This window comes from Zootoca vivipara, chromosome 1 (genome assembly GCF_963506605.1).
Source record: "Zootoca vivipara chromosome 1, rZooViv1.1, whole genome shotgun sequence".
Classification (NCBI taxonomy): domain Eukaryota; kingdom Metazoa; phylum Chordata; class Lepidosauria; order Squamata; family Lacertidae; genus Zootoca; species Zootoca vivipara.
Genome location: NC_083276.1, coordinates 26,368,378 through 26,380,110, shown reverse-complemented (window position 1 = coordinate 26,380,110; position 11,733 = coordinate 26,368,378). Strand labels below are relative to the sequence as shown.

At 42.0% G+C, this 11,733-nt stretch overlaps 1 protein-coding gene across 1 annotated transcript in view; it reads right to left on the bottom strand.

Moving 5' to 3' along the window:
* Nucleotides 1–459: 459 nt before the first annotated feature.
* Nucleotides 460–11,733, bottom strand: part of SEL1L (SEL1L adaptor subunit of SYVN1 ubiquitin ligase) — a 36,952-nt gene continuing 25,678 nt past the window's right edge. Inside the window, exons 16-21 of the mRNA XM_035107784.2 lie at nt 11,366–11,514; nt 9,912–10,077; nt 8,340–8,414; nt 7,584–7,756; nt 7,127–7,255; nt 460–5,140 (exon numbers count right to left, since the gene is read on the bottom strand). Coding sequence (XP_034963675.1) covers nt 4,937–5,140; nt 7,127–7,255; nt 7,584–7,756; nt 8,340–8,414; nt 9,912–10,077; nt 11,366–11,514 — 896 coding nt within the window. The 3' untranslated portion in view covers nt 460–4,936. The remainder of the gene's footprint in view (nt 5,141–7,126; nt 7,256–7,583; nt 7,757–8,339; nt 8,415–9,911; nt 10,078–11,365; nt 11,515–11,733) is intronic.

The window sequence follows — 11,733 nt, the reverse complement described above, 5'->3', positions numbered from 1 at the left end:
GTCAGAGGTCCCTGTACCTTTACCTTTGAGAGGGAGTAGGATAGCAGTCAAGCGCAGGAGCAAATCACCTGTGTATTCACTGAGCTCAGGCAAGCCACTGTATCAGTCTCCATCACCTCCAATCTGGAATAATGTAATGGCCCACAAAGTTGAAAGAGCTATCAAGGTGATGTACTTGAAACAGTCTGAGCACAGGAAAATTGCTATTACAAGTGCTCTATTATTATATAAAAGCTGTGTGTGAGCATTGTATTGTACCCTAAGGTTGCAATCCTGTGCATATTTACTTGAAATCAGCATTTACTGCCAAGTAGGCAAGAATTGTATTGTATTGTTAGGCACTAAGTGTATTTAAAAAAGGGGTGGGGGATTTCTCGTTCAGCTGTATAGGTCATAGTTTTTGTCAGAAATGCCAGTTCTTTTTAAACGTAAAAAAGAAACACAACTTCTCTTACATCATTACAGGCCAATCACAAAAGTGGCATCTTTATTCAACAAGATATAGTACAAAATGAATCTGTACATCTTTCTATTAACAGGATGTGTTTACAGTTATATTACACTTTTCCAGCCTTTATACTGCATCATCTTAAATACAAAAGAAAATTTACAAAACCCTTTATTCACTCTGTGATTTAGGCCAGCGTGAGACAAAAGGACTCTTCTCACTAGCCTTCTCCAACTGTATGCATTCAGTTGCAGCTCTCAAATCATGCCAACCCTTCAAAAAAGAAAAAGAAAAAAAGCGGAAAGTAACCTGTTTTTCGTGCTGTTTAAAATATTAAAGAATTGGTAAAGTAAGCTTCCGTTCTTATAACTGGGGTGTGTGGGTTTTAGAAACAGCAAATTAACAGTGTGCAAGCTGTTGGCGCCAATCCATTCTACGTTGGACTTTCAGCCTGATCCTAAGCTTATTTACGTACTTGGAATTAAGTTCATTCGGTTCAACAGGGTGCATTCTTAGGCAAGCGTGCATAGGATTGTAACTTAAGTTTAACTTAAATCAGTGGAACCAGTCAGTTGCATCAGGGATGTGTGGCCCAGGGGTACGTGGCACTGGTGTGCTAGTGCTTTGTGTGCAAGCACTACTGCCTTGGTTTATACATACCACCCAGCCTCATGTGTAATGATCAGTCACAGCTAACTTCTTATTTGTTGGTTTAAGCAAGGGCTTGTTTAAAATACCTCGTGTCAAAGAAAACCCAAACTGGGCTCAACAGTGATGGCTACCTTGAGATGATGGACTGGGTGCTCTGTATTGTTTGGTTTGTTAAAACATAGTGGGGAAACAACTGTCTTTCAGTTTTTCTCATCCCCCAGTAAGTAGTGAAAATATTAGAAGCCTTTTCTCTTAAAGGCAAGCTTCCCCCACTTTATTTCCCCAATGATGTCAATCACAGAGTGAAGTATTTTCACACATACAGCCACATTATGGAAAAGCAGATTAAGAAGCATCTGTGACAGCTACCATGGAGAGAAAGGCAGAGCTAAGCTAACCCAACACAGATTTGTGGTGGGACATCCATTGCTACTTCAAATATGCTGTTTATTCCTGGTTTAGTGATTTAAGACTCGAGTAAACCCTTCACTCAAACACTGTCACTTAACGTGTGAAAGGAGAAATTTCTCATACATATGGATAGCACTAATTACATCCAGGGAAGCAAAATTCAAACGATATATAATTATAGTCTCTGAAACATGCTGCTGTTCACATTCACAACATCTGGTACAGTGACAATTTTCAGAAAAGAGATGGATTAAAAAGACACAAGTCTCAGCAGATCCTTAGCCAAGTCCATTTATGTTCTAATCTATCTTCGATAAAAGAACTTGAATCCAACAATTGGATCCATGTCAAGCAATTCCATTTAGCTTAGATAATTTAAATCCACCTGCCCCTCTAAATAGCAAGAGGGTGCTCTTTAAAAAAATCACACCCCATGACAAAAAGTTTAAAAGGCAAAGCCTGCTTTACTAGCGCCAACTGAATGCAAGCAATTTTATACTAATAGATGCTAGTCTTAATTTAAAAGGAAAATTAAAAGGTTAGTTCAGAACAAGAGGATCTTCAAAGATACTATATGTGGATAACCTAGACCTACTGATCTTTTCTTAAATCCCTGAGTTTGCTTGATGGTTCTGCCATGTAACCTGGTGTCAGCTACATCAAATCTGAATGGATGCTATTTAAATAGCTTCTCAGCAATGGCAAAATCCATAAGGGAAACACACTTACTACTTTCTAAAGGAGGAAAATAATTCAAAAGGGGAGATCATGTGTTTTGCTTATCTCAAGGTTTAGTTTTAGTATGGATGTGGTTATGGGGGCTATAGTCACTACATTAAGTGGAATTCAAGTGGATTCAAGTGAATCAAAACAAATTTAAAGTGGCACAATTAGCAATTCTTTAAAAAGCTCCACAGAAGCAATAAAATGAAATAGCGGAGGGGAATATTTTGGTTATTTTGAAGAATTATGCAGTTACTAAGCTGTTCATTCCGAAGAAAGTATTGATTTTAACGTAGGAAACAACTGTATCACAATTTAGTCTCATTTGAAATCAAGCACACTTTTCTGGATTTTACCCTGTAGTAATTAACAAATGCACGAACAGAGAGACCATCACTTCCAACTGGAGCCTTCCAACTGGAGCTGCTGAAACACCAAAGGAATACCCCCCACACAAACCCTGTTGTTCCTTTGAACTGTACTCTGTATGTAGGACCCAAATTATGGCAAGGTTTTAGTTGTCGTTTGCACCTTGTCTATCTGATTTGCACATTTTGGGGGAAAAAAAGCATTCGGACCACCTTCAAAGTTGTCCAACCTCATAATACTGTTAAGCCACACAACACCTCTGCTTCTACAAGCTCTTCTCACAGATTCCAAGACATGTTAATGGAAGAAAATCTTGCTCAATAATATCCTAACATTTTAGAGCCATACGGTGTCTCTCTTTTAATGGAAACCCTTGCTACTCCAACTATGCTTGCCTACTTGCTTACTAACAAAGGCTGTTGGCATTTGAACAAGGCAAGATAAGGTGCTTTTGAGAAGCATGCAACGTATGCGGTCCAGACTCTAAACAACATTTAAATACCACATTGCTTTCAATGGTACCAACAGCTGATATAATGATGCTCTAGAAACAGACACATGTATATTCTACTGTAGTAGTTGAAAAGGAACATGTTTCTGCGCATCCGTTCAGCCAGAAAATTGTCCTTGCATCTTTGCTTCATATAGTGACTTACTAAAAGAGCAATGGGTTAAACAGCAAGTATCCATAGTCATCTTATAGCCTGGAACATGTTGTTTGATTTGAGGCCAAAGGAAAAAACATGTTGAATTAGTTTTCGTACTACAACAGCTCTTATCAAAGTCTGGGGGTCCTCTCACCCCTGCATCGTATTTCTACTCTCCAAGGAGCTTAAAAATCATGTGTGCTGGAGCCAAACCGGTATAAATGGTGAGGGTGTTATTAACCGATACATCATTTAGAGTTGACTAGTATATGCTAATTGAGTGCTTTGCATCTCATGATAGCTAATGCAACAGAAATGGGAATTAACCAATTTTCAGATATGTAGATTGAGGTTACATTAATAACCCAAAGTTGCAGTGTCTCCTACACCTACTGCAATCATCCTGTTTGGGCATTTGAAACCTCTGGGAATGCACACAATGTATGCCAGCATTGTTTTGCCATTTTCAGCTCAATCTGAAGGGGGCTGCTTTCTATGTGCATAGGTTTTCCGACACAGGGACAAGATTGGATTCCTGCCTCTGAGGATGAAATCCTATGTGCATCGAAGAGATGACCACACATGTGCTGTGGAATGCTGCAAATGCCTGTGTTGCTATGGGGCCAGGGCTAGCGCCATACATTCCTGCAGGGCCCCTTCATGCATTTAGAACTGAATGCTTGAATAGAATTTGCAATATCTGGTTAAGACAAATCTGGCTCATTAGACCTGAATTATGATGGACTGGAAAAGCAACAGAAAAGAAAGACTGCCATAAAGACGAGCTTAACAAAGCACTGGCCTTTTCTCCAGCCCACTGTTCGGCTAATCTTGGCATATTTGTGGAACAAGAAAAGAAAAGAAAAGAAAAGAGGCTGAGTGAGCTTGGGTGGGGTGGAATCCTTACACGTCTCAGAAAGGCTCTTGCAGTGTACATAATTTTTAAAAAATCAGAATTCTGCACATGCTGCAGAGGACTTGTTCGTTAAATTATCTGTCATTTTAGAAGTGCAATCATACTTCAGCCACTGCTGCTAGGAAGAATTTGCCCAAGTGGAGAGGGGTAAGTACAGATCACCGCGAATAAGTATATTCATATTTACTGATAGTCTTTTTATCTGCTTATGGACTGATATATCCAAATGAAAGCACCCACAGACACTCAAGGGTTGGAAATACTATTAAGGGATTAAGATGGTGTCAAAAGAATTGGGAGGAGAACCAGAAAAATAAATCAAGTTTATCACAATTGCAAACATACTCACATGGCATATTTTTTTTTTTTTACTTAGAAGAAAAGCAGAGGCTTGACTTTCTTGAACAAAGACTGGACTATAAGTTTCCTTTCTGTGTAGGCCAACCTCCACCACAATCATCACCTGAACTACTGAGACACAACTGAAAAAGGGCACTGAACAATCTGGTACAGCAGGCATCACTTCTGAAGTAACACACGCATGTTTCACAAAAGCTGTTTCGTTATTCCACTGGCACTGAAATAACATTCAACTCCGCATTGAGGAAACATACATATCCCTGAAAAAAGAAAGGTAAGAGTCCTAAGCGACTTTCAGAACGCGACACTCTTTTACACCTCCCTTGCCGATGTGACCCATTCATGGGGTGTCCTAAAACCACGCAAAACAGTCCTGGCTGGAAAATCCAGTTCACTTCACTGAGGTTCCTGCTATTGCGGTGGCTGATGCTCTGGGGGAGGATCCTGGAGAGGCACAGCTGGCCGTGGCCCTGCCGGCCTGGGAATTGCCTGGTGCTGCCTCTGCCTGTAAGCAATGACTGTGCCCAAGAGTAAAGCAATGATGGTCATGAGGTAAAGGTCCCACTCAGGTCCCAAGAGCTGGTCCATGTCAAGGTGTGAGAACACTTCTTTGATCTAAACAAAAAACAGACAAAGCGAGACGCATTCAGTCCTCAGCTGCTGTCCACAATTTCAATAGCTTCCTGCCCCTTATGTGAACAAGAATGTTAAAAGGTAAAGGTAAAGGTACCCTTGGCAGTTAAATCCAGTCGCGAACGACTCTCGCTTTTCAGGCCGAGGGAGCTGGCGTTTGTCCACAGACAGTTTTCCGGGTCATGTGGCCAGCATGACTAAACCGCTTCTGCTGCACACAGAAACGCTGTCTACCTTCCCGGCAGAGCGGTACCTATTTATCTACTTGCACTGTGTGCTTTCGAACTGCTAGGTTGGCAGGAGCTGGGACCGAGCAATGGGAGCTCACCCCGTCGCAGGGGATTCGAACCGCCGACCTTCCGATCGGCAAGTCCAAGCGGCACAGTGGTTTAAACCACAGCGCCACCCGTGTCCCTGAACAAGAATGTTACTGAGTGTCAAACCTTGCCTTTTTGATGGGCAACTTATCTGTGGCGACCTTGCAGCCAGGTTATGTTCTTTAAGGGCCGTGGAAAGCTGTTTAGTGTATTTCACACCTCCCACATGCTGCAAGTTTTCTTTTTAACTCAAGTTAAATTTTATACCTGCTCACTGGCTACCAGCTCTGCAACACCCAGGGGAACACTTCTCTCCCACTCTTCCTCAACAGGAATATAAAGGGATCAGTCTGAAAGGTGGTGGGATGGGTGCACAGCTTCAGCTTGGCGTTCCTGCAGCTTACTGCTTCACAATTAAACCCCAATTGACTGTAGCAGAGGGCAAGAGAAATGTGAAGGCCCATTTCTAAGGGACAAAAATGAAGTGCCCCAGGGCTTTCCTGAAAACAGGCCAAGTTAAGAGTCCCTATCCAATGGGAGTACGACCAGTTGAAAGAAGCAAGAAAAAGGAGTCATAACCCTGACCTGCATAGGTTCAGACTCTTTCTCCCCGCACCCAGCTTGATGGTTTCACAGCCTAAGGATCCCTTAGATAGCTGGATATTAGCAATGATGGCTTAATGAAGTCTCCCTTGTCAGAGGAGTTTTGGCAATGAATACCAGTTCTGGAGGCTGTGGGGGGAAGGGACAGCATGGGATGGAAACTGCCTCCATGCTTCATTTGTGGATTTTCCACCAGCACCATGTTGGCTACTCCTGCAGCATAACATCCAATGATTTCAAAGGAGTCTCTAGTATAATGATGAATAAGGGTCATGTGAAAACATGAACCGTCTGGATTACTACCTAAAAACTCAGTCAATCAGGGTAACACGAGGATGTCAGGCATTGCAATAGGGGCAGTGGGTCAATTTTGGGTAAACAAAGGTAGACGGTTAAGTCCAGTCAAAGGTGACTATGGGGTTGCGGCGCTCATCTCGCTTTCAGGCCGAGGGAGTCGCTGTTTGTTCACAGACAGCTTTCTGGGTCAAGTGGCCAGCATGACTAAACTGCTTCCGGAGCAACAGAAAATCGTGATGGAAACCAGAGAGCATGGGAACACCGTTTACCTTCCCACCACAGTGGTACCTATTTATCTGGTGTGCTTTCGAACTGCTAGGTTGGCAGGAGCTGGGACAGAGCAACAGGAGCTCACCCCATCGCATAGATTTGAACCGCTGACCTTCTGATCAGCAAGCCCAAGAGGCTCAGTGGTTTAGACCACAGCGCCACCCACGTCCCTCAATTTTGGGTATAGTCTACTTCACTAGCTGAATGGGAGCAAGTGTGACAAGGAAACACTTTTACATGTGAAGTGGGACAGAAGCCAAGGACAAACATTGACCTCCAACCAGAAATTTTCACACTGCCAGAAACTGTTCTATCTATAGGCAAAGTGTTCCTGCACCTTAAAGCTGTTTCCTATTATACAGCTATACCTCAAGCCAGTCACGCAGAAGAAGGGGAAGAGAGGTAATTGTGACTAGGAATGTACCACCATCAAAGTACCTTCAGTATCATTCTTTTCCTGTAAAAGCTCTGCATTACTTACATTGGTTTCTTGTACATACTGGAAGGCATAAATGATTCCTAGTTTGCAGAGCGCAAGGAAGACTGGAACTTGAGCATCTGGACTGGCATCAGCTGCCATGTCATAGAAGCGTTTTGCAAGGTGAATATCCTACAAAACACATAAAATTAAATATATTTGTGGACAACAAAAGCAATTAACTTGAACTTGTTGGTGCCAACTTCTAAATAACAGCAGGAAGCTGATATTTCCCCCCCCCCAATATTTTGCATAATAAATATGCAAGGCACTTTCATTAATGGTGACCTTGTCTCCATTTAGTCAGATTGCAAAGAGGGATTCCTCCCTTCCCCACCTGCTGCCCAGTGCATTATGTACAAATGCCTACAGTAGATGGCAAGAGATTCTTACAACTGACCGTAATGGAAATTTTGCTGTAACAAATTTCACAATGACCATGTCTCCCAAGGTGGCTCACCTGCTTGATACCAAGTCCTTTCTCATGCATATAGCCCAGGTTGAACATAGCTTGGGCACTGTGCTGCTGCTCCGTTGCCAGTCGGTAGTGAATAAATGCTGTTTCGTAATCAACTTCAGTTCCAAAGCCATAGAAATGGTAATCGCCAAGTTTCAGTCGAGCAACAGTGTAACCTATCAGCAAAAGAACAACCACGATGAAGAGAAGAGTGGGCTTTATGGCACATTTCTTTCAGTTTGTCAGGGATTGCAGGTTTGTGTCCCAGACCAATAACCAATTGTACAGGGAATTTCATTCCACCACAATATTTTCTGGCACTATGGACAGAATTTGATTCTGAAGTATTTAGTTGAACATGTGTGCCCTATTATGCAAATGCACCCTGAGAATATGGCAGCCTTCAGAAATTTCATTTCAGAAATTACAAAGTTTGGGATCTAGGCTTATTATAGCAGCTACTGCACAATAAGTCAAGTGCACTGACATGGCAAAAGCAGACCCAGTATCAGCTCAGCTCTGTAATATGCAAGATTTCTTAGATCTGACTGTATTTTGCAATAGTCAGAGAAATGTGGCTGCAGGAAAGAGAGGATTCAGGTGGCACAAAGCAAGACTTTAACCTATTCATGATCTGCTTCCAGACACAGCAGCAATAGGGATCTTCCCTTCCCTTTACCAGTCCGATCAGGAAACTGCCACAAGGACTCCTCATGTGTGCTATGGCCGAGGAACCAGGGAATTTGAGCTATGACTCACCTTGGGAGGCTGCTCTATTCCAGTGCAGTAAGGCTCTGGGATAAGTCTCATTCTCTTCTATTATGCTGGCCTCTTCTGAGGAGTTAGAATAAATGTTGGGAGAATTAAACACACAAGTCATATTGAATTTCCAAAGGATTAAGTACCCGCATGATTCAGGCTGATGATATAATGTGAGTAGGGGTGGGCACAGCCTCCTAGCTCTGCTGCACAAAGTTAACCAAATGATTTCTGTCATTCACACCACACAGTCACCACCCCTTGCCTGCATCTAGTCTGCCAGACCCTGATGGTCACGGTGGTTGGTGGCAAGAGCCTACCAAAATCAGGAGGTTACACTAGGCCCTTGCACATCAGCAAGCATAGATGGTGGGTTTGTGTTTTAAACTTTCCTTTATGGGGCTGATTTTCTGCCCCTGTGTTCCCTGCGCAAGATGCCATCCTGCATCTAACAGCCTGGGAAACAACATGTTTAAAAATAATGTTTCCGCTCATGAAATCTTCTCTTCGGAAGCAATCCCGTAAGAGCAAGGCTTGAAAACCCTCAAATATCCAAAGGCAGCAAGAACGCCTACCCTCCCTTGTTGGAGAGGAGGTTTCCCAGTGTTTCCTTACTGACCTGGAAAATGCTGAAAAACAGCAAGCCCTGGTCCTATTCTAAAAATAATATATATTAGTTCTGTTTCTTCCCCTCCTCCCAAAACTGCAATTATGGTCCAGTGGGAGAAGAATTCTCTCCATAACTGATAATTTGGCCTGTAGTTTACTTTAAATTTAGAGTCGCAAAAACCCTGGGATAGAATGCTATGGGGACAGAACACACACGGTGCCTATACTAGTTTTCAATAGGAAGCTTGCTTAAGAGTGGCATGATAATGGGTCAATTTAAACAGTTACGTACTTCAGCGATTACCTAAAAAGCCCAACAATCCCACTACGTTGCCCAAGATTAACACAGATCATCTTTTCAAAAGCACTCATTCATTAAGTTTCAACAAGCAAGAGCATGTGAAATCTGTGCATTGTGACTGCTTCACATGCAAAATATTGATTTCCTGGAAATCTCTGAAGAAGTGCAAGCCCAATGTTGGTGCCCAATGAAACTAGTAGGGTGGAAGGCAGAGAGGGGCCAACAGTAGGTAGAATCAGAGCCAAAGGCAGGCAGAGTTAACTCATTCTAGGTTTGTCCCCATCCTCACTGAGATTAAGGAGAAGGAAGCTCCCTGGATGGGACGTAAGGAAGAAGGCAAGCAGGTGGGAAGTTGGCTAAGCTTAGTGGGGCAGCATCCCATTTGCACTAAGTGTGGAAGGTCTCAGTTTGGACAGGCATTTGGGGGAATGAAGGGACACTTTTACTATAGCATTCTATGATTTTATTCATAATGGAACATATATATTATTCTGTTTAAGTTATAACTCATGATTTGTCAAGAAGCTTGCTGTTTCAGGTCGGTTATTTCTAACCCCAGAAGCGTATCATTACATATGAAGCCACCTTGGATGTTAAAAAGCATGGCAGAGCTAATCAGCATCAAGCCAGTAATATATACAAGATGTAGTCCAATCCCTTACTTTGATCAAGAATGAAGGCAGCATTGCTTTGTGCAACCTCATAGCCTTGTTCCGCCAGCAGCAGATATTGAACAACAGCAGAATTTGTATCACCATCTTTATAGCTATTGTAGGCAGTCATAAGCTTCTCAGACCAACGGCCTCGCTCACATACGTTCTTAAACAGCTGCAGAGAACAGATACAAGATAGCTGTAATTTTTTAAGCTAACCACTTAAAATACATTGAGGAGACACAAACAGGTATTCCTGCAGACCCTTCATTTGTGTGATTCAGAGGGCATCAAGGCATAAAAGGACCAGGGTGCACAGCCACTCAGCAGGGAAACAAGCGGCAAACACTACATAAAAATTCATTCAGGAATTCACCTGTTGTACAAATTATCTGCCAAGTTTATTTTAAAGCAGGGATGGGGAACATGCAGCCTTCCAGATGTTGTTGGATGACAAATTTCATCTTCCCTGACCATTGGCCATGTTGGTTGGGACTGATGGAAACTGGAGCCAAACAGCATCTGGAAGGTAACAAATTCCCCATCCCAGCTTTAAAGACTTCAGATTTATATAACCATATTTTGTTGCTCTCTAGTTAGACTTAGAAGCATTCACCTGAATTTATATTATATTCTAGTGGAAAGTATTTAACTTGAAAAGTGTTTGTGTTTTTATAGTGGACTGAAATTTAAGGACAATATTGTGCAACTCAGACGAAGAATAGATTTCATTTTTCAAAGACCAGCTATCTGCTAAAAATATTTAATTGAGTACACTGGAATTAAAAGTCTTTCCACTTTATTTACTTTGAAGCTTTTCAAACCTGCACATTAGTGACCCAAACATGGTCTTAAAACTACGTAACTGAAATAAGATGCATGTATTTATTTCATAAAATTTAGACACCACTTAATTGTGAAAAAACCCTCAAAGCGGTTTACAAAGAGGAAAAAACCTGTAAAATTATCGTTAAAACGTTTTTAAAAAACCATTTAAAACATCCAAATAATTTAAATCAGCAATAAACTAAAAACAGGTTAAAATACACACCAATGTTCAATGGATATGGGTAGACTATATAAATAAAACTGTTTTTAGCATGCACCGAGAAGAGTACAGATCTAACAAAGAGGGAGGAATTCAACATCCCTCTATGTGGATTGCTCCATCAGCACAAGCATTATAAGCTGCCAAATGAACGTCTCCCTCTTTCCATCCTCTGGATGCTGTTCTGGGGGTTCTCAGAGACAATTTCAGAGGGCATGTGAGGGAGAGAAGCCCCACCGTGCAAATGGAAGTGGGCTTCTGCTGATGGAACTCATTAGCTGAATCCCACCCAGAGCAGTCAGAACACTTAAAGCAAATTCAACCCCATGAGCAAAGACTGCTGCTTGATTGTACCTCCAACGACTTTGCTAAGGCCTTGCCTGTAAGTCTGCAAAGGAAGGAAGTTAATGCTTACCTCCACAGCTGTATGACAGGAGCGCATGACACCAGTGCCAGTGGCATGCATTTGTGCCAAGTTATAGAAGGCCAGAATATGCCCTCCTTGAGAAGCCAAGTTAAAATACTTATAGGCTTGCTTATAGTCTCTTTGGACTCCAATTCCATCTGCAAATAGAGAAGTGACAATACAGGATTAGGGGCAGCTAGAAGGATTGAAATGATGCCACTTGGCTTGCCAGCGTTCTCCCCATAAATCCAAAAGTACAAAAGCTAAATGATAGTAAAGTGGAAAAAGTAACATTTAAATATACAACACTAGTAAATATTAACTGTTTATCGGGAAAGCATATTCCATTCTGAAAGAGCATTAAGTATTAGGCCTCC